Source organism: Diadema antillarum, unplaced genomic scaffold, assembly GCF_040938485.1.
Source record: "Diadema antillarum isolate AM-2024a unplaced genomic scaffold, OU_Dant_1.0 scf00000054, whole genome shotgun sequence".
Classification (NCBI taxonomy): Eukaryota; Metazoa; Echinodermata; class Echinoidea; order Diadematoida; family Diadematidae; genus Diadema; species Diadema antillarum.
In genome coordinates this window covers 1,742,054-1,766,639 of record NW_027270943.1, presented here as the reverse complement: position 1 = coordinate 1,766,639, position 24,586 = coordinate 1,742,054, and the positions used below count along the sequence as shown (strand labels likewise).

Here is a 24,586-nt window from a genome sequence, read left to right as displayed (position 1 = left end):
AGAACAAAATAATTGTGTGTACAGATTAACCTCCAAATTATGTTTTGGGGGCGGAGCTTACGGTGACCTTTCAACCACTTCCACAGTAGCCTTTTGACAAGGCCTCGTGGCTGAAGATTGAGACTAACTCACCACACCGAGCACTGCGAGAAACAGGTGAACGCGAGACCGAGTGGCGCAGCCACGAGGCCTTTTGAAACCTGGGTTTTTTTCCCTACCGCCTCCCCACGAAGGCGAATATGAATTATTCATATATTCATGAGTCAGATCACAGTTAGTATGCTAATGAGGACGTGTCAACGCTGCGCTGGCAATGCAGGCAGCTACGGATGAGCGAGCCGCCGACGTGCATACTTATGCGTATTCATTAGATGCGATGGCGTGGTGAGCAATGCAGTCGCTGATTGGCTGCCACACTTTTTGGTAGGAGGATCGGCGAGAAACAAGGCTCAAGTTAAGAAATTCATGTCAGGTTTCAAAAGGCCTCGCGGCTGCGCTGCTCGGTCTCGCATTCACCCGTTCTCTCGCAGTTCGTCTCCTTTTCAGCCATGAGGCCTTGCCAAGAGGCTACTTCCACAGAAAAACTGTGCTTCTCAAACACTCACCTGAAGTCAAGTGTGTGTTTCTTACTGCCTAAGTGATTGGTGGGAACTTTGAAGGAAGCCACACCTCCCATCACTCTGAAATTCAAAATGGCAGAATCTGCAAAGCCTTCTTCAGGCATGTTAATGAATGATAATTTGAATGATAATAAAGTGATCATGGTCTTAAGTAAACAAACTTTTGATGGGCAACCACTCCAGGAGCAAGGTCAAGGCATGGGGTCAAGGATGTTGATTGTCTGTTTGTTCGGTTGTTTGTTTGTTTTCAATTTGTTATGCTTACTGTTGTTTTTCCACTAATATTGATAGTACTTTTTTTCATATAATGTTCAGCAGTACTCGCAGACCTTGGGAATTTGTCAAAGTAAGTTAAAGTAGGAAGGATGCTTTTTTTTTAAATCTTATACAGAGCAAAGAAAAAATTCTCATTCAAAGCAATACTGTAAGTGTGTTGGTCTTGCAAGTTGCTACTCTTATAAACATAATTTTTACTTTTTGTATTTCTTGATACAATGTATTTAGAAAAAAGAGATTGCAAAGGGCAAAGAAAAACAAATTGAGGAGTAAAGGAAAACTATGAAAAAAAAAATCATTGCTCTGTACTGCCACTTACACCTATTCCATCTTGCCAAAGTTTGACTGTGTAATATACATGTACCAAGCTGTGTGTTTAACATTATAAGCAAGATTTACAGAAAATCAGTAAATAATATTCTCTGTACAGATGCCATTTTCATACTCATTGTGTAAAACAGCTATTTCACCTGCCTGCAGTTGCCTGCGATAATATTATGACCTTGATTGAACTGGGGCATTTTAGAGAGTGTACCAGAGTAAACAAACTTGTGCATATGATTACTTGTGCAAAAGATCATTGGTACCATTCACATGCATGTATACTGAAATACTTGTTATTGTAGCATCCCCACTCGCAAAAGTGTGCTTGTATTCAAGTCTTGTAGGCAGTCCCATGCTGATTTTCTCAATTCCAGGGAAGTACTTGGTGTCGCCACAGATAGTGGATGATTTGTAGATGTATGTATCCACCATTATATTTAGTTGTGGGTCTGAGAAATTTGTTGTTTACGATGTGCTGAACTGGCTAAATGTGCAATCACAAAACCTCTAAGAAATCATTAAAAGACCTATTTCCGAATTGATGAAAGACAGTAACATCTGAATATTCTGTGATTGGAAATCCCCAGAATGAGGTAGACTAGACCAGTCATTTGTACGGAGTGACATAAAACCACAAGATTTATGATTATTGAAGGCTACAATTGGGGATATCATTACATAATACATGTAAAATGTGTCATGCTTGAGATGCTTTTGCAACATCACATGGATATGATTACTTTGTAAATATAAGTGGTTCTTGCCAGAAAGCTTACTTCCAAGTGTTCAATCTATATGATTTCTTGTCATAGACCATTGTCATCATGCATATATCTTGAAGAAACTATTGGAGTGTGTTCTTCATTTTGTTGTCCATCTTGCTGTTTCCAGGCCCTCCTGTCGGTAGCTTTTCCCTTCTGTGTGTAGTTGTGAGTGTCATGATGATGCCAAGCCTATTGGCCATCTCTGGATAATCTCTGCTACCTTCAAGGTCTCGATCCTGGTCTTGATCAGCTTCACCCTGTCTTCATTACATTCGCAATGATGATACAGTGTACATGTACACCAGCAGGGACAATATAAGCCAGTTAACAGTTATCTCACACGCATATTTGTACAAATGACTGTCCTGTTTTTGTTTTTGTTTTTCTCAGTTGGTGAGCCACATAACTCGTTTTCAAGGCAACAGAATTCATAAGCTTTCCGTAACAATTTTGAAAATTGGTCAATCATGTTCAAACAAAGGATAACCTTGGGTAGACCAGGTGACCAGAATGGAAGCATCCAATTCATATATTGCACTGACTGTCTGACCAATCTTTCCTATTGATATTGCCAAAATATCATTTTTACTGTCAGGTAGATATGCTGGCAATCACCATTTTTAAGATGATGTGAATAATCATTACATCAGATCCCTCTAACAGTGAATTGAATAACCAACAATGCCCTGTATGTGTACATTTTGTTTCCTTCTCTGGGCATGCGGAAAATGGAACCTCAAGCTGGCATATAGGAATTAACTTGATGCCACTTTTCATGCTTTTCTAAGATTTAACCCTGTTCAGTGTACACAGCACATTTGAAGAAAAAGGTAGGTTTAACAGGTGATATTGATTGTGTAATGTCTGCCAATGTAACTTATAAAAGTTCTGGAGATGTAACCTAAAGGCAAAATGCAAAGAATGTATAGACGAATTTGTGCTAAGTCACCGGCAAGGAAGAAATAACTTATTCAATAAGCAGGCTGATGGTTCTGTGATTTACATTTCACCTTTTGGAGGTGCATACAGCAACAGTATTATGAAGCGGACATGTGCGCCCTTTTTTATCCCCACGCCCTGAATGGCTGAAACATATGCAAAATTATTTCGAGCTCATTTGGAGCATTTTGAAGTTTTGACGCAAATGCGCACATGCAAGTGCATTGTTTCATTTGTTTGTATTGTACACAGAGAATGTAAAAAAAAAAGATGAAATATAACTTTGCAAAATGACATTTACTAATGGCGATGTTGACAACGTGATTTAGAAAACGACGTCATACTGACGTTAAGGTTGACCGATCATATTGAAAACAACATTTTTTGTCCTCGAGACACAGATGACGTGATTTTGAAGTCATTGTACTTTTTGAAATAATGTTAACACAAGATTTACACATAGCAGAAAAGAGAAAAAGAAGAAGGTGAAGAAGAAAAAAAAAAGGAACAACTCTTTAGAAACACTTATCCACTCCGTGGTCATAACTTTCCCTTTAAATCGTTTGGATCTCGGCAACATTGCTGCGCAAAAACTGTGGATATTTTCATTTTCCCCAGACATTAGCATGGTACATGCTGACAGAATAGAAGAAATATGTACTAGTATATGGTAGTATAGCTTTGTATTTTCATCAGAATTTGAGACACTTTAAAATAAGGAGAATATCATATTCAAGGAACTTAATACAAAATATTCTGAGAAAAATCAAAGCGGAAAATAATGTAAGGGAAAGCAAAATGATAGGAACAGTGCAGACCTTCATCTTATGACTTTTTCCCCCTAGAAATTCTGGAGGAATGACAGAAAATATATGTCATGAAAATATATCTGATAGGGAATAGAAACATTTTAGTTATTTTGACAATTCAAACACGTTTGCGTAAGAAAAAAGTGGCGTTGATAACAAGAGATTTGTAGGTGTAATTAGCAGCTAATGCTCCCCCACCCCCAAATCAAACCGGCAAGAATAACATCAACATCCTTGAGATTGGTAAATCATACATGTATTCGTTGATACATCGGTTAATATCATTATAGTAGGATTTTGTATTATGATACAACACATCACCTTCCAAAATTCATGTCAGCTCTGAAAAAATGCTGAAAACCTAAAATAGTGATGTATAGGAAAGGATTTTCATCTTTAAGTGAAGTTTTATAATATGATCACGGAGTAAGAAGCCTCCGTTCAGCTACTGTATTTGTTTTTCAGCAAGGCCGTGAACATTGATAACAAAGGAATAGCCGTGTATTACAAAGTTACATTAAACAGAGGTATTCAGACGTATACAAATGGCTGGTAACAAGGTGAAAATGTAAAAAGAAATCGAGGTAGATCCGCCGAAGAAAATATATTAAGATTAAAAAATAACATGTTAACATGTCACAATGCAAATACAGTACATAAACGGTTTTGAGTGGATGACACGAAACCTTGAACTGGACACCGGGTAGTGGACAAATAGAAAATAAACCAACTTGTCTGTGAGGGCGTACCTAAATATACAAAATTAATTTTTAAACGCAAGTTATTGTAATCATAAAACACTTTTCTTAATTTCTGTTCTAAACAGTTTTATATTATTAATTATCCCAAAGCTTTACACGTGGAGTTACACATGGCTAAGAAGTTAAGAAGCCGAGTATAATGTACTTTTTCTTAAATACTTTGTGGGGAGAGGAGCATTATGGTATCATAACGGTGACTACATTGAGACGGAGATTTGAATTGAATCCTAGAAGACGGTGAATAAGGACCAAGATTATGTGGCAATTTATGAACGATTGTCAAAGCCAAAATTTCTCATCGTTTTCTCAGTGGTTTAACTTCTGTGGTTCTATACACCACAGTACTTTTTCTTTGTAACGACCATCAGCGCGTATATAAGATCAGTCGCAGACACCTATTTTGTGAAGGTTTGAAGCCTCGCAAGTTTGGTGATCATTCATCAAAATACAATAATCCTGCTGTGGCTGAGTCATCGTTGGGTACAATAGCAATTATGTAACGTTTTTAGAGCCTTTTTTCTGCACTTTCTCTGTTTTTAGGGGTCCATGTAAAATAGCTATCAAGAATAACTCCGAGGTATTTGCACTGGATAACTCCAAGCAACTTGTTATTTACATATTTTGAATGGAAAAATTCACAATTTCAGAGTTACATAATGACCATTTGTAACCGACTAACATTACATAACATTTATCAGTATTAAGGAGTAAATAATTATCTGTAAATTCTTGGATCTCTAGCGGCAATATATAACAAGTGTCGTCCGCGCATGCATAGAGTGGAAGAGAACACTTCTAAACAGATATAGGCCTATAAAAAAATGTCATTTAACTTCAGATAAACAACAACAACTGCCCGAGAATGCTGCCTTGATGCACGTCACTAAGAATTGTCTGACTTGTTGACCTTTTGCCATTCATCACAGTCAGTTGCTCTCTTGTGAAAATAAATCTTCGAACCATCTGACAACCTCAGTGTCAAATCCGAAGAAAGTCAATTTTTCTAAAAGTATATCAAACGATCACGTCAAACGCCCTTTGCATATAGAATCGCTATATACGACATAACCTACATCTGTATGTTTTGAAGTGTCATCGGTCAGTGCAGTGAAATATGTGCAGTTTGAGTTTAATGGCCTGATGGACGAAATCCATGCTGATATAACATTCAGAAGGTTATTTCCTAAAGATAAGCGTATACTTGATTAAAAACTATTCTCTTCATAACTTAGAGAGGACAAGTAGAATTCCATGGAGATCGGTCTGTAACTTGATGTATTGGAAGTATCTCCACCTAATATGTATTGGAGTTACACAGGCTCGTCTATACATACGTTTGGAATTTTGCCTGCTTTCAACGACAAATTGATAATATGAGTGATAGGTTATAGTATTCTATTGAATCTTTTCACAATGCAGTTGGGGGATTTCAAGACTAATTGTCTAATTTCTAGGAATATCATTAACACACTTGTAAACATCATGTGATAATATTATTTCTTTGAAACAAAATGTCAATTTTACTTGAGTGAACAATGGCTAGATATTTCTGAAGAGGAACAATGCTGATAAACTATACAAAAAATATTTGATAGACCTTTAGCTATGTCAAATAGGGAGTGACCACCGACATTGATGTATTCGACCTCATTTGGAATTGAGAATCTTACGCATGCGTCCTTATTTGCTTCCACTTTTAGAGAGTTGATTTAGTGGAATCTGTTCCGTATCCTCTTCCTCTGTCCGTTGGAGTATCTGTAAAATGCTGGAAAGAGGAATGGAGAATCAATCTGTGGATATTTGTGTGTTTGTTGTTTTTTTTTTTCTTTTCAGTCAGACGGAATAGCAGGTTGTGCAGGTAAGTGTTAAAGTAAACAAGGTACAATTGTATTGAATACATTGCTTTGCGGACTCTATATTTCCTCTGTTGTAACAATAAATTGTAATGAAAAATGATTAGAACGACTTTTTAAAGATGGCTGAACTTGCTAAATAGTGTTGTTCATGCATTCGTGCAAGGCGTATGAGTGCAGTTGCCCGGGTGGCCTTGAGCCATCAGAAATACACGTATATATAGATGTTGGACCACCATCATTTTAGAAATACAATGTAATGCGTTTAAGTGTAGTTGCCAGATCGGATCACCAAAAATATGTCTTCGTATTGTTGATATGTCTTTTTGTCATTCAGAAAATGGATAATAACTCGCGGCGCAGTGCTAATAAAATAGCACACATTTCAGGTGGCTGCCACGGCCAACATTGCAAGATCACCAAATTTGACCAAACTATTAAATTGACCAAATCGTAATGTTTCAGTGAAGCATTCATGTGTTCATGTGTTCATGTGTTCATGTGTGCATGTTTTGTTTTTCTAACTTTACGTGACATCTGAAACACTTTATCACACCTAATTTTTACACACTTATCCTAGTTTATTGTATTATCCTTATGTTATATGCAACAATATATTTTCCCCTTTTTTCGGAGGCCACTCTAAAAAAGGAAGAAATTTAAGGCTTATGGTGGACCGAATGGGTCAACAACAACAACAACAAAATTAGTCAGTTTCGAGCCGTATAACATGTAAACATTAACTACAATGTTGATAACTCCTTGCATTGTAATTGATAATAGAAACAATATCAATCCGATCCAGTAAAGAAAGTAAATAAAACGCTGAAGCTCGTTACTTCCCACCGTTGAAGTGTGCACAACAATTCATTTTAAGTAGGACATCAATTACATAAGTCCTTTTATAAGGTAAAATCACTGTAACGAAAAAAGACTGAAAGTTAGATTTGTCTTATATTATGAGGAGAACTTTTAAAGCGCCTTAAACTATAGATACAAGAGAAAATTGGTCTATCACAGTCATAAGGTCTCCAATTTACCAGTTTAATAAGATTGGGATGATGAGGATACCAGCGCAGATGTAAAACGTGACCTGAGCAATGCCCAACTTCACAGTGTATATGAACTGTCCTTGTATGAAGAAGGAACAGGCAGAAGAAAGAGACGTGCAACGGTCACCATGGCAAATACCGCACCTGCCAAAACACAAGAAAAATTTAACCAGGAGATACATGTTATATTATGAAGAACAGAATTTTATCATATCTACGAAAATGAACAAAAAGCAAATATTAAGAAAAAGCCCTTGGAGAAGTTATTTAACTCTCTTAACGCCATTATCGGGCTGCAGGTGAAAGTACGAAGTGTTCTAGAATGAAACCCCTTCTTCACTTCGGGAAGTAAGGTAATGTTCTTCCGTCCATAAAAGTCTATTTGTGTAAACCTGCTTCTCGATGTGGGGGCAGAACGCTGCCTTTTGCCAATACGTCGTCCTTCTTGCTCCATACAAGTAAATGTCATTGATATCAAGATCGTTTATACGCATTGATTATTTTGACCCTTCATGTGGTTACTGTTGTTATAAAATCACTGATTGACATTTTGAGATGAATATCCCGACTTTGCTGAAATATAACATACTTTACATGGCCGTTTGATGTAATCGAACACGTGATATCTCAAGATGCTTCTGTCTCAATATCAAAATTATTAATTTGTCACTGAAAACATCGCTTCTCTGTTGACTATATTGACTTGTGTTGATTTCTGATACTCTGATCATAACCAATATAGACGTAATGCTATGTGGCGAAAAGAATATCTGAATATGTGCAATGATTGTGCTCCCCTGATGCGACTTGTTAGGCAATCACGCGAGATTCACCTTCTGTGATGATGTATAGTGAATTTTAAATGCGCACAAATTCAACACATAAATGACTCGCGTTGGGGAGATTTTATTTCCTCATGTATATTCATTTTTTTATAATTATTTATTAGAATTTTGTTCAATTTCATATCACAGAAACAGAAACGTTCATACACACACACACACACACACACACACATATATATATATATATATACATTTTATGTACGTACACGCAACTATGATCATTCAGAATATATACATACCCTGCTCTTTCGTGCCGACTTGTTTTGAGATGATATTCTTGCAAATAGGCTGTGGCATAGTCCGCAGAAGACCCACAGCAGAAGCTAAGAAAGTACAGAACAATTAATGATACACTAACTTCTGGCATGCGAAAGCAGGTAAATTCCTTTCTTTGTTTTTCACAATGATAAAAAGGTGATGACGAAAACTCAGTGTATTCTATGACAATTTTTTTCCTTCAAATTAGCACGTAAAAGACGAGGAGACCGATGCTGTCTTCCTCCCAAGTTTCATTCAATGGCAGATGCAACAATACTATTTTGTATTGCAACTAAAGAACATGTTTCAGCAACCCATCCAAGCTGCGAATATAAATACGAAATATTAGCGAAGGCATTATGCATCTGGAGGGATTGCCCACACAAGGTACCTTTGTAACTGTCTAACATGCCCGAGGCGATAGCGAAGGGTATTTTTAGACTGTTTCGAAGGTACCGAGTGTTGGAAATCATGCTAACGCCCGAACAAAATAGTGCGTGTCATCTGTTTTATCAAAATGATGAATCAAATTTGCCATTGTGCAAATCACCATCATTAGCCGCATCAGTCCCACTTAACAACCCTGGCATTTTTTTTTTTTTTTCAGTCGAAAGAATTGCAAATGTAGCCGTTATGAACCTGCGGCAGCCATTGTGGGAGTAAATAAAACGATGAAATCTCGCTCAGTCACCATTGCAACTTGAAAGTGCTTATGACCGATTATTATACTTAGGCCTATTACTTAACTTATGACCATGACCGGTCACAAGCAAACTTGCGTGTAAGGCAAAATAAATGCCTGGTCACGCATTACGCTCTCAACCAATTGAAGGGTCAGTGCAATATAGTGCTAACCCACACTTTTGTCAAAATTGAATTACATGCATTTTCATAATAATTATCCTTTACTCTAACCTCCGTGAAAATATCAAATTTGAATTCAACCAATAAGATGGTAAAAGATACATGCATCCATGTTTTATTAATGTACAATGTATGGACTTTCCAAACATTCAACTGCGATTATCTCAGAATGAGTATTGTGTGGGTTAGCATTATATTGCACCGACCCCTTCAATCATTAAATTGAATAAGATTTGCTTTATCTATTAACAAAGGATATCGTTGTACATGATTAGGCCTAGTATTTACTATAAAAGGGTAATAAGGTCTGATCATATCTTATGTCGACAAACCGGCGATCGCCTTTATCCTTCCTTTTCCTTCTTCTCCCTTATATACGAACACCGCAATACATATACAGTATCAGATACCAAAAATAAATATAAATGTACAAGATAATCTATACATGTCATCATCGTATACTTAGACATTTAACTACGATAGACTTATAGGGAATTGTAAATGGGCAGTTCCGAAGAGCTACCAGTTGAGGAACAAGCCTTGAAAAGGCTATTTTGCATGAAACGCAATTGGGTTTCTCATAATGGTTAACACTTTTCATAAATGGCACCCATCCCTCGGTGAGTTAAGCACTGTACTGTAATGTCATAAATGATACGAGTGCAATGTAAAGAGAAGTTTGATTTGTGCAACGGATCGATGAGCTTATAATCAACGGCGATTCCCCCTTACATGGTCAAATCAAGGAGGTACTAGTGCCTAGCCATACCTCCTTGGTCAAACTGGGGTTAATACAGCTTGGTTACAGCACGGACCTATACTATACATGGACATTCATCACTCTTTGAGTGGTCAATGCACCTGTTTCTGTCAAATGCGTCACGATAACATTTTAAACATGCTTTCCCGCTTTGATTTCATTATCACCGCCGACCTGCATAAAGATAAGACGGTGCTTTCAGAATATCTAAAAGTTAAAATAATCACATGTGCAGAAGATACAGTGATAAGTTTATTTAATCAAGAAAAATGCATAAGCAGTTGTAGTGTATATTGGGACACCATTACTGAAACAATTTCATTTGCGAAATGCATATACTTTTAAAAGAGAAAGCAAATATTTGGGTAAGCTGATTGCGATTCGTTGTCTTTATTTTTTTCTTTTTTCGCACAATGTTTCAGAGTAAACATGGACAAGTGTCCACTTCAGTAATAGTGTGTGACACTTATTTGTCATGTTTCAGGTTTGCTGCCCCCCCCTTCATTGGTGTTTATTCAAGGTCAATTGAGTCTGAAAAGGTACCTCAGCCAAATAAGACCGAAATGAGGGAAACCTGTTTTTTTGTTTGTTTTGTTTTGTTTTTGTTTTTTGGGTTTTTTTTTTAGCGACGATGCACGTTTACATAATCGTCATTGTCCAAACGTCTGTACTGTACTCATTAATTACGATGCACATAATCATGTGGCGGTGGCAATGAAGGGATCAAAGAAAGACCTCCGTTCAAAGTCTATAATGTAAAAGTCCACGGTTTCAGCGTCAATACTAATATCATACTTGGTATATTTAATAGGTTTATACATGACGGCAAATCAGTAGGTATATACAAGTATATGAATAATTGAATACCTATGACTGCCAGCTGTAGGGTGTTAGTTGCCAAAGCACTGGTGACTATTTGGGCGATGAACGAGATGAGTCCGAAATGTGTCAACCAGTTCTCGGAAAAACACATCAGTAGAGGTCTCGTAGCGATAGTGGCAACTGAAACAGCAGATGATGATGGACGATTGTGGAATGTTTTGTATATTACAACCTGGTAACAACATATTTATTTTCATGTCATCGCTGGGGTGATATCAATGGCTTACTAGTTCTTCTTCCTTTCGTACTCTTCATATTTTATTTCCAACAGAAAGGATATAATCATGTTTAAAATCGGGAAGGATAACATCATGTTTAGAGTTTGAAAGGATAAAATCATTTTAATAGTCAGGAAGAGTAATGTTTAAAGTCGGGGAAAAATAAAATGTTTAAAGTCGGAAAGGATAAAGTCAAGTTTAAAGTCGGGAAGAATAAAATCATGCTAATAAGTTTGAAAGGATGAAAATTATGTTTAAAGTCGGGAGAAATGAAATCATGCTTAAAGTCGGGAAAGATAAAATCATGTTTAAAGTCGGGAGGGATAAAAACCATGTTTAAAGTCGGAAAGGACAAAATCATGTTTAAAGTTGGGAGGGATAAATCCATGTTTAAAGTCGGGAAGGACAAAATCATGTTTAAAGTCGGGAAGGATGAAATCATGTTTAAAGTTGGAAGGATGAACTCATGTTTAAAGTCGGGAAGGATAAAATCATGTTTAAAGTTGGAAGGATGAAATCATGTGTAAAGCCGGGAAGGACAAAATCATGTTTAAAGTTGGAAGGATAATCGTGTTTGAAGTCGGGAAGGATAAAATCATGTTTAAAGTCGGGAAGGATAGAATCAAGTTTAAAGTTCGAAAGGATAAAATCATGCTTAAAGTCGGAGAGGATAAAACCATGTTTGAAGTCGGGAAGGATAAATCCATGTTTAAAGTCGGGAAGGACATGCAAAATCATGTTTAAAGTCGGGAAGGATGAAATCATGTTTAAAGTCGGGAAGGATAAAATCATGTTTAAAGTTGGAAGGATGAAATCATGTTTAAAGTCGGGAAGGACAAAATCATGTTTAAAGTTGGAAGGATGAAATCATGTTTAAAGTCGAGAAGGACAAAATCATGTTTAAAGTTGGAAGGATAATCGTGTTTGAAGTCGGGAAGGATAAAATCATGTTTAAAGTCGGGAAGGATAGAATCAAGTTTAAAGTTCGAAAGGATAAAATCATGCTTAAAGTCGGAGAGGATAAAACCATGTTTGAAGTCGGGAAGGATAAAATCTTGTTTTAAGTCGGGTAGGATAAAATCATGTGTAAAGCCGGGAAGGATTAAAACATGTTAAAATTCGGAAAGGATAAAAATATTTTAAGTCGGGAAAGATCTTACCTGATGCCGGAAGACTTCTGACGCCAGCGTAATAGCATCCAACGACAATGGCTGTCCAGCAAAAGGGTTTTCCCAAACCATAAATAACAACAACGTCAAAAAAGCCTTCTTTCACCAGGCGATGTAAGCAAAGAATGACGATAAGGATGACGATCTTAATTCTCTTAGATCTTTCAATACGTGTGTAAAACCCAGTCAAGCTGTGGATTGTCTCTTTCACAACGCTTCCCGGTGCCAAGGACACGCACTCTGGCACTGTTTCGAGGACTAGTCCTGGGAACACTGTGTATACTAGGTTTAAGGCAGAAAGTACTGTTGGCAACGCAAAGCAGATAGTAAAGTTATGGGAGTAATTGAGAATCACGCCTGCTATCACTTGACCGGTACCAAAGCCAGAGGTACCCATAAATGACTGAATAGCCATTCTCTGTGTTCGTGACTTGCCCTCGGTCGAATCAGCGATGTAAGCCGAAGATACCATACTGACAGCTTCTCTATCGCCACAGAGTCCAAGAACAGATGCCCCAAGCACAAACACGTACAGGGGCAAATCAAACGACGCTACCAGGAGAAAGATGACTGAAGCAATGAGATGACAAACCCCACTGAAGATGAGAATTGGCTTTCGACCTATGGAATCCGAGGAAGCTACGAGGAATGTCGCCGTAAAGATTGGTGGAAAGGCGGACAGGATTGAAATCCACATGATCCAAAAAGATGTTTGTGATTGGATTTCTTTCTCCAGTGGATCGCTGATGTTGCTATTACTGGAACACGTGCTGTTTTCGTCTTGATTAAGAAAGTGGCCGAAACTCTCTTCTAATCTTTCCTTGACGTAAAATGTTCTGAGGGTGGCAATGGCTCCTTGGACAGCCATAATTACAAACATGATCGGCTCAGTCGCTACGAAGCGTGCGTTGCCTGTGTGTTCCATCTTGTTTCCTTGCACTATTTCAGAAAGAATGAGAAGTAATAATGTCATACTTCAGTATTGATAACTAGTCGCATGGTTACTCGAAATAAAAGTTTTTTCTTCTCTCTTTTTTTTTACTTCTTTTTTTTTTAGTATGAAATCACTGTCACCATCAACGATGAAGATATAGTATAGGGGCCTACTAAGTATTTCATAATCAAACTGTAGATAATATGACCAATCAATTTTAGGTGATGATGTATGGGTCCCGCATCAGGAAAGCTCTTTATAAAATCCGAACCCCGCCTTTACTTCTTTCGTTTGTGAATGTCAGTAAAAGAATAAAACGTGGGAAATCAATATCGATTCACAGGGTAAGTGCTCGTAAGATGGGGCAAAATGGAATAAGAATGACCGCAACGCAATGTCAATACGACGACACGACAGCTTTGCGGTAATAACAAAGTTTGCAGTTCTGTTTTGGCGTAAAAGAAAATAAAGATGACCTGAATGTTTTCAGAACAGCATATTATATGTGATCTAGGCAAACTTGACGACGCTCCCCCCAAACTGGCAACTTCCAGAAAAATCTAGGATTCAATCTATACTTGCGAGACCTGCACGACTCAGTCTATACCGCAGTCAAATTACAAAGCGTGAATGATCGTTGAAATGTTGATTGGTATAGCTATAAATCATGGTTTACACCCACAGCGAAATTCCATACAGACCTCACAAGCCGCATAACAACATAGCTATACATCATTCTGTTTTGGATATTAAACTCTTCAAAAAAAGTTTGGAAATCTGATTTCAGTTGTAAAAATCTCCAGTTTGTAAGCACTATACAATACATGCTTGATATCAATGGAAAGATTTTTAATTTTTCTTTAAAATGATATCCCAGGGGCGTCACCAGCTTTTTTCAAGGGGGGGTGCGATTTGACTCTAAATGTAACCTGGCCTGCGAGGAAGCGACCAAGCCCATATAAGCGGCAAGGGTAGCCATGGTTTCATTAACACGTATGCACACACACACACACACACACACACACACACACACACGCGCGCGCGCGCACACACACATACACATGCGAGGCGCACAAATACACACACACACATACACACACACACATACACATACACACACACACACATTATACCCCACTCTCTGGTGTGTATTCATGATTGTGATTATATCTCCATCTAAGGACTACCTTGTAATGAACGAACATATACAATATAAAATGAAGAATCAAATCACAGCAGTATGATTTTTACCAGGTTCTGGGGATGAGATAGAATGCTCTAGTACAGTATTAATGTTGAGGGCACCCTATGCCATGCATATATATATATATATATATATATATATATATATATATATATATATATAGAGAGAGAGAGAGAGAGAGAGAGAGAGAGATACATACATATATATATATATATGTATGTATATATATATATATATATATATATATATATATACATATATACATATATAGATATACAGTATACAGTACAGCCCTTATAGATTGACTCAAAAAAGCAATTATTGTTATATCACATTTCATACTCTGAATATTATACTAGTATATATATACATATATATATATATATATATATATATATATATATATATTACACATATATACCATTATATTTATATTATCATGGGTGTATGCAAGGGGGGGTCGGGAGGGTCATACGACCCCCCCAAATTTTCAAGAGGTCCACTTTTTGTAAAAGACATTTTTTTTTTGAGGGCTTTTTACTCTATATAGGCCTACAACAGGAAAAAAAAAGTGACCAGGTGGTGTTCCAGCAAATTGTCAAAAACCTCGTAAATTTCGTAACTTAGTTTTAGTATGCCATAATTTACCTTATTTCTAAGCTGCACTGCCATGCCGAAAAAGTCACTTTTGTATGCACCAAATTGCCCCATTTTAAGATATAGAATTCAAAAACTCCCTACCGTGGAAGGGGGGACACCCCCCTCCCACACCCTCCCCCCGCTCGGTTGCTCCGCTCCCTCGCAAAGGTAAAGGTCCAGGCAAAAATTTGGGTTACGACCCCCCCAGAAAAAATCCTGGATACACCCCTGATTATGTATAAATATATACATATATGTATATATTACTGATGATATATCAGTGTGTCCCCACAATCACAAATACATACACCCACACACATATTAAAACTTGTACTACTTTTCATCCCAAACAAGTCACATAATCACTGCCTCAGAAATTGTATATTTCTTAATCAAATTCAATGGACAACAGTGTATAATACCAACAATTTTTTTCTGTTTTGTTGCATTTTTCCTCTGAAGTACTTTATTGATTTATATGCATTTGTTTTAGTTATCAATAGATTGCAATCCATATACATATATCATACATATCTTGAAATAATTAAATAGGATATCACATGATTTTCTTTAGAAAAATTATGTAACTTTGTAGTCCTCTGAGATTACCCGTTAAGTATTGCATTCGATCAGAAGCGCAAAAGTCATTGAGAAATGAGTCATTTCAAGCAAATCTCATTTCAATGAACTTTGGTTGCCATATTCCCAGTCACACATATAAGTAGCTGCTAATTATAGGTATCATGATTTGGAGTAATGGCGATACCTCTTTGATTGTTGTTTTTCTTTTTTATTCTCACAATAATCAATGATGAACCTTTCATTTTTACATATTTTTAGCACATGCCTGCTCTGCCCAAGCATGAACAACTTCATATGACGAAACCAGACATGTATGAATAATTGCCTCAACATGGAAAAGATGTATATTTTGCTCACTGATAGTCACATGTGCCATATCCAAAGTCAAGTGCTAAAAACCTGAGGAAGTAGGATAAGTAAATCAGCAATTTCTATGAATTTCATTCAGAAATGCTGTTACCATGGCAACACAATGTTTGCCATTAATGAAAAATGAAGTTTGTACAACTATTTGCACAACTATATATCATGTGCACATATATATATGCATATATATATATCTATATATCATGTATCACATATCACATGTGCTAAATTTCATGCCAAATGCTCAAAGACTTAGGCAGTTAGCTGAATTCAACGTTTTTGTATCATTTTTAATCAAAATATACTGTTACCATGGCAACACATTGTTCAACAATGACAAAAGATTAAGTTGACACATCTATGTACCATAGCGGTCACATGTGCTAAATTTCAAGCTAAATGCTCAAAGACTTAGGGGGTTAGCTGAATCAACAATATTTTTGTATTCCTTTTATTGAAAAGATGCTGTTGCCATGCATGGAAATGCATAGTTCAACATCGACAGAAGATGTGTTCTGCACATGTACATACTGTAGTGGTCACATGTGCCAAAATTTGAGTCAAATACTCAAAAACTCATTGAGTTTGATCAATCCACATATTTTAGTATGATCTGTAGTATAAAAACCTGCTGTTTCCATGGCAACAGATTTCACATATGCACAAAAAAATCCTGTACAACTACATTACATTGATCTTATATCCTAAATTTGAATTGAACTGCTTTAAAACTGACACAGTATATAGATCCACAGCATTTTATAAGATTTTTTTTTCAGAAATTTGTCATTACCATGGCAACGCATTATGCAATACTAACAAAAAAGGTGTCTTGCACACCTGCCTTTGACAGCGGTCACACATGCCACATTTTGGGTCAATTGCTCAAAAAATGAGAGTAGTTTGATCCACATTTCATGAAAATATGCTGTTGCCATCGCCCATGGCAACACATTATGCGATAGTAACGAAAAAGGTGTCTTGCACATGTACCTTTGATAGCAGTCACACATACCAAATTTTGGGTCAATTGCTCAAAAAATGAGAGAGGAGTTCGATCCACAAGCCACCCCACTTTAGAGTGATTCCTACCCCCACAATACACACTATGTGTGGGTAGGGGTGTACATTGCACAAGGCCCCAGTGATACTTGCTCTCAAAATGGAGATTGGCATAGGGCTTCCTGCATTTGTTCAATATTTTGGAGCCATTTACATAACAAGTGAGACACTGCATCTACATTTTGGTCCAACTACTCAAATAAGGTGTCAAAATGTTGGGCAAAAGGCAATAAGCCTATAAACTAAAAGCTATTTGGAGATCTACCTGGTCCAATCATTGTGCCCTAGCTATGGTTAGGTTGTAGTAAAAGTTTGTAAATAGGATTCATCAAATCTGAGCTTTGATAGTAATATATTATTATAGGTTAACCATGATTCAATCCCATATTCAAAACTTAAAGGGGAAGTTTCCACAAACAACAGTATGCATGGGTGAAAAGAAAGCAATGTAGAAACATAACAGTAAAATTTTAAGCATTTGACACATCAAGTTGACACCTCAAGTGATCAGATTGATCAAAATACAACTGCAGGGATTGCTTATTGTCATGCAAGTGGTCCCAAAAATGAAAATATAAAACAAATGGAACAAGCCTTGATTATTTGCCACTTTCTATTTTGAGAACAGATATCACTAGGGCATTATGCAATTTTTTTCGCGGATATTTGCATAAAAATATAGCGCACACTTTTCATTCAAACTGATGTCACATGTGGAATTACACCTTCTCTTAAAATGCTAACAAACATCCACTAATATGACATGCCATACTTAAAACTGATTTAATGTGACCCTGCATCACAAAACCAACAAAAAGTCACCAGACATGGATTTTTAGTTAAAGGACAAGTCCACCTTCATATATATATATATATATATATATATATATATATATATATACATATAAGGATTGATTGAATGCAGCAATTTAAGTAGAGCACATCAGTGAAAGTTTGAGGAAAATCAGACAATCTGTTTAGAAGTTATGAACTTTTTTATGTATCTGTGCAGTCACTGCTGGATGAGAAGACTACTACAGTGTACACTGTATGATATCACATGTGTACAACAATATAAGGAAAATAAAAAGAGAATTTCACGAAACGGTACTTTTTTAACAAAGTGCACATTTCGACTTGTTACTGATGTATATTAAGGGCAATAATCATTCCACCTGCCTTCTGAAAGATAGAAGTCGAGTGTTCTTTTGTTATGCGAGAAAAAATGGAAATATATTGAATTTTCTTTATTCTTACTTATATCATTGGACAAATGTGGCATCACAAGCTACAGTAGTCTTTTCATGTAGCCATGACTGTGCAAAAACTTCAAAAGTTCATAACTTTTGGACTGATTGTCAAATTTCCTCAAACTCTGATTGATGTGTTCTACTAATATTTCTGCATTCACTCAACACACATGTCTGTGATGGTGAACTTGTTCTTTGAGGACAGATTCCAAAAGAGCAGACTCTAAGCTTTAAAACCATGTACAACTCATTCAAATAAACTCCCCTAACCTACCTAAATACTGGAAAGAAAGCACACACTCCGGAAAAGTGCGAACTGAGAAAAGAGGCTTTAAAGCACAGGGTCTATTCAAGCTTCTCATTGATGTCTAACTGCAAAAATTGAGCTTTCGTTTTATATTTCTACTTTAATCTTTACCAAGCCGTGCGATTGAAAGGGACAAAACACAGGATGACTGTATATAAGCAACTGGAGCAACAACATTGAAGGGATTATTAGATTAAGCTGAAATTGAGCATGTTTTATCAACACATTTGTCCATGATTAATGCTAACTTTCAAAGTGGTAGCTTTATCCTTTCAAAAAGTTATTAGACTTGAAAGTTAAGAGTGTGCAAAGGATTTCAAAGAATGAAAGGGGGCCCCCTAAGACATACCTGATCATTCTTCTTTTCTCAAAAAAGTGGGTAGTAGAAAAACTGCTGAAAACACACTTTCCCATTCATGTTATCATCTCAAACTAGAGAATGATAATAAAGAAGGATAGCTCTTCCAGAAAATATGAAAAATTCAAAATTGACACGGTTGACCCATTTCATGTTTGTTGAGTCCTCACATAAAATCAAGGGTTGCGACTTTTTGTTGGTTTTGTGATTTTTGTGATGCATGATCACAAATTATCTCAAAATATGAAGTGGTCAATTTGAGTCTTTTTTTCTTTTTGGTATTCTGACTCCCTACTCGTCACCATATACAAGGTTTGGCAAAGCCATTTTCCTTGGATGCAGTTTTGCAAACCGACTTATGATCTTGTCCACATCATGAGGATAGTCATAATGAATATGTATTAAGGCTAATGCAGACAGCCGCTCCATGCCCATTGTTGCCCTGGTGTAGTGATGGAGTCGGCGAAGGACACTGGCTGACCGTTCACACTCTGCGCTTGTGACTGGTAAGGTGCATGCTACCTTTAGCAAAACAAATATGTTCGGATATCTCAACCGGTCACAGGCTTTGATGGCACGAGCAGGGGAATCAGGTGGATTAGGATGGTTACGGAATCCAGCTCTCCAGCGCTCATACTCTTCCTGCACCAATCCTGGTGACGGCAGATCATCACTGTATGTTGCAATCAGGCTGTCTATATCACAGTCGTACTGCAATGCAACTTCGGGTACCAGACCTAGTAGTCTGCTTGCCCTCTTGGATAGAGCTGAAAATGAAAGTGAGCAAATAATGCACTTACATTAAGATAACTTATTTTGATTATATGCTATTTTATTGGATGTTCACTACTTTCACATTAATTTATTTGATCTGTTGAATGGGCCGACAATACACAAAAGGCCAAATGAAAAACACTTCAAACTTGAATATTCATATTGGACTGCATTCCACGGAATGGATTACTTGAAATCTCATTTTTATTCATGCATTGAAATCAATATAAGCCAAGAACCTACATGTAAGAAAATAAATACTCTGCATCTAGGTTGGGCGTTCTTCCTGGTATTTTTGGTCAGAGGTTCATGTAACCATAAACACTTAATAAAAACAAAAGTATTTGTTGCGTGTGTGACGCGTCCATGAATGCACTGGTTGAAAATGTACGGTGGCACCGGTGCACTATGTATGTGGATGCTGTGACTGAAAATCTGCTGTCTAGATGGGCACTAAACCATTCAAACATTTCAAATATTGTGTTTTTGTCATTCTAATATGGTAGCAAAAGGATGTTATATTGGCCGCCCCAAGCTAGACATTAATAATATAAGTCTTCTGTTGTTCTAACTGTCTTGCTGGTCAAGGTACAAGTAGACAATTTGTGTTATTTTTGATTTGGTACTGGAAATGGAAAACTTAAAATCTACATATTTATCCATGCCACATTGTGTCCACAAATAGGTAAATAGAAAACTGAACCAAATCTGTTTGCAAATGAGAATCTTTAGAAGAGCTTCCATTGCATAACCTCATGTGTCAACAGATCAACAAAAAGGATTTTGATGAACTTTCTATTTTTCATTCTCAATTGAAATTATTGGTAAATTGACTGATGACTGATCATTTATTCTATTTTCTAAATCGAAAAATTATTGTCCAGTACTGTAAGTCAAATAATGAAAAAGTTTCTACATTCATTTGTAAGTAGGTTCATATGAGTTATAAATTTGAACAATTTCAATGTTTCAGTGTAATAAAAAGTTAGTAAATGGGTCGATATTTGTCATGTTTCATTTTCAATCTGAAAAAAAAAAGTCTAATACTGTAAGTGAACCTTGATTAATAATAATGATAATACATACAATTTCTATAGCGCCATTCTCCACTCTGATTAATTGCTCAAGGCGCTAAATTTTAAATCATTAATGATGCATAATATTACCCGAAAACTGCTTCTCAAGCTCTGCAATGATGTGATCCACAAAGGGGACTGCATAATTCACTCTGAAGTAGGTCTCAACCCTGTGGTCACATGTTCCTTCTTCACAGCTGCAGGATGTGATCTGTGCATTTGGTCTTTGGGTTGTCTTGCGGCAAGCCTGGGCATCTCCACTGACACACCAACCTTGAATCATAGAACAATAGATTATGGTCATTTTCTTGTGACATTTTTTGCTCATTCCTTAAAAAAACAAACAAAACAAAACAAAACAAAACAAAAAAACTTGACTAAAGCTTAGTTTTGTACCTGTAATTGATTACAGCTTTAAATAATGTTCAAGGTCAGATATGATTCTCTCACATTTCCCTATACTTCATTCAATATTATTTGCATACATGGCTTTCAACAACTCTTGTCACATGATGAATTTTATTACTTTTAGGACAGTGAAAAGCACTTGTATATCATTCCCATGAATACAGGGCTCTCTTTGTCAACTCGAGGGTAAGGAAGTTGAATAGATATATGTAGTTACAAATCCTATACATTATTGAAAATTGTTAAGGAACTACAGACAATTTGTATCATTAAGGTAATAGTTTTTGGTTTCAATTCCTAAAATGCTTTACATGTACCTGACATCAGTACTCATTATTTAAAGAGAAAATTCCCCAAACAACACTGTGGATTATATGAGTATGAGCAGTAAGCAATCTTAGAATCACAAGAAATTCTGATAATCCTTTTAAAGAGAAAAAATTATGCACAGTGTTGTATGTCACCCTCCATAGATGAAACTGTGCCAGCATTTGCAATATCACATAAAAATAACTCTCCATTGACTTTGTACATAGAATTAACAATTTTTAGGTTTCGTTGGACATCATGAATAGTCAAGTTGACTAAGTTCAATGGTAAATACATTCACAATTATCTTAGCCTTAACATATCTCAGTATGAAAGTAGGGGAAGATGCATTTTCACGAAAAGCACAAATTCTGTGAAATTTGTGTAGTTTCATTAGACAGGGTGGCATACAAACATTAACCAGAACCTTGAAAAATCATAGATCTTGATCGGGTAATTGAAAATTTGCCCAAACTTTTGCTGTAAGATTTTAAAACCATTTTTCATTCACTCAGTTTACATTTATGCTTGTGGAAGCTTCTTCTTTAAGGAACATACAATTTGTAAACATACCCTCTGTGCAATCCTCTTTGCATGTTCAAACCAGTTTTTGAACCGTGCGTCAATGTTTTCCCTCAGTTCCTTGTAGTCTGCAACTACACCATCAACCTGGAGAAATGTAAAATTTATTCAAAACGAGGATTGAAATTATTTTCAGCTCAAAACAAAGGCTCAGGAAATAACAAAGTGACAGAAACAAATTGAGAATATGAAACATAATTGCTTATCAGATTCTGTTTCAATATACCCATCCTTTATTCCATCTGTTACAAATATGGAAAACAAGTGTACTTGGTACTCTTCACATCAGCTTTTTTCATTGAACTGGCAATATCTCCTCTAATTGTGAGCATTTAATATTTTTTTCTAATAAAGCCACAAGATTTACTAGATTTGTTAAAATCTTCAGAACTGACCATACCATCAAAATTCAGAAAGCACCATAATTAACGACATGTTGTAATGTGAGTATACCCATTAATGTTCCTATGTACAATGCATATTACTTATGATAGAGTATTCGAGGGGAACCCAAACATTCTGATATTTTGGTTATAAATTTTTGGACAATTTGACTCTTTCTGAGCAAACAATCAACAAGTCATGAACTATTCACATGGAACTGTAAAATGATGATTCCATGAACTAAAATTATTTCATTTAATTTTCACCATATATCAAAATTATTCATTAACTTTAATGTACTGTGGAACCTTGTTAAAATGAGGTCATTGGGACCATGGCAATTATCCTGTTGCATCAGGTTTCTCATTATATCAAGGCAAAAAAATAAATAAATAAAAACTGGGACCAGCAAAATAAGAGGTTTTGTTATATCCAACTTCAGTATGAGATTCCACTGTATTAATCTTAAATCAAACGATGAAATGTTTACCTTGGTGTAGGCATCATACACGTCAAGGGCTCTCTTCTGCAGGGCCTTGCTAATCTCTGCTAGAGCTCCAAGTCCTTGATACACCACCATGAACACTGTGACGAACTTGAAAGAAGCAATGCTATGACACAGTGAATTTGCATCACTTCTGCAAGCAGCCGACCATGAGCCAGAGAAATCTTGGAGTTCATACTTGTCTGTATGCAGTCCATGGGCTATATGCTCAAGGGCCTCAACCATGAACACATACGAAGTGTAGAAATGATCATACGCTGCCTGACGCTCTGCCCACCGAGTGCGACATAGATCGAGAAGGGGTTTCCTCTTACCAGGTGTACAGCCTTTATTAACTATGCATTCAAGAAGTCTTTGCCTTTTGGGGGATCCATTGAAATAAAGACAAATAGCCTTCATCTGATCAATGACATGCTTAACTTCAGTGTCTCTGCATGAGTGAGCAATAACTAAGTTCAGAGCATGGCTACTGCAGTGGGCATACGGTGCCAGATCTGCGCCTTGGCTTCTCACATAGCTCTGGGCACCACATCTATCGCTGGACATGTTAGCGGCACCATCAAAACACTGTGCTCTCATATCTGTGATGGGTATTTGTAAAGAGCAAAGTGTGTCTACGATTGCTCGTCCAATGTCTTGCCCTCGGATCCTCTCTAAAAACTGAAATGAAAGGAATTCCTCCCGAATGTTTCTCTCCTTGTCAACAAACCTAATACAGAGAGCCATAATTTCTTTGTTGTGTGAGGTCACTTCATCTGCCATTACACAATAGAATTTTGCTTCTTGTATTTCATGCACCAGATCCTCTGTGATGAAGCTTGCAATTGCACTGATCAGTTCATTTTGGCTTAAGGGCGATGTGTACCTGGAAGTATTTGTCCTTGCCATCAGATGTTTTTTTAGTAAGTTGTCTTGTTTAGCTCTCCTCCACAGGTAAGCAACGAAATTGCCTGGATTGTTCTGCTGCTGTAGATTTTCATATCTTCCCCTCAAACCTATGTTCTGCATGGCACAAAACAGAACTGCATCAACAATGTGGTGTAAAATCTGTTTGTTTTCCTCTAGCCTGCGAGCAAGGTTGGCATTCACTTGATAGGGGATGGTTCTTTCAGGGTTCTTCATTCTTGTTACAAAGGCTTTGCTCTCTTGCATGGCAGCAATGTGGTAGGTACACTTTGCATGGCTATTCATTCTAGCTCGGTACTTGTTCCAGTTATTGAAGGGTTTTATCACAAACTGACCCAGATTTGCTCTGTTTTTTGCAAATAGAGCGCAATGAATGCAAAATATGCTGTCTAGATGGTCACTATAAACAGTCCATGGGTAATCTTCTAACCACTGTAGCTTGCACCGCCTAAGGCAATTATTCTGCCTAACTGGCTGGAAAACATAGTGTCTACCAGGACGAAAGTGGTTTTCTAGGAGATTTAGTGTCTGAGCATCAGTCAAAGA

At 36.7% G+C, this 24,586-nt stretch overlaps 2 protein-coding genes across 2 annotated transcripts; both read right to left on the bottom strand.

Annotated features, from left to right (window-relative positions):
• Positions 1-7,456: 7,456 nt before the first annotated feature.
• Positions 7,457-13,262, bottom strand: LOC139715735 (proton-coupled folate transporter-like). The gene is made up of 4 exons (XM_071627283.1): positions 12,762-13,262; positions 12,386-12,436; positions 8,483-8,570; positions 7,457-7,542 (listed from the first exon to the last, which is right to left on the bottom strand). The coding sequence occupies exons 1-4, from the start codon at positions 13,260-13,262 to the stop codon at positions 7,457-7,459; spliced, it is 726 nt and encodes a 241-aa protein (XP_071483384.1).
• A 6,125-nt stretch (positions 13,263-19,387) lies between these two features.
• Positions 19,388-24,325, bottom strand: LOC139715733 (52 kDa repressor of the inhibitor of the protein kinase-like). Its single transcript, XM_071627282.1, has 4 exons — positions 23,120-24,325; positions 22,268-22,332; positions 21,037-21,206; positions 19,388-19,863 (listed from the first exon to the last, which is right to left on the bottom strand). Exons 1-4 carry the CDS (start codon positions 24,323-24,325, stop codon positions 19,388-19,390), a joined length of 1,917 nt encoding a protein of 638 aa, XP_071483383.1.
• Positions 24,326-24,586: the final 261 nt, after the last annotated feature.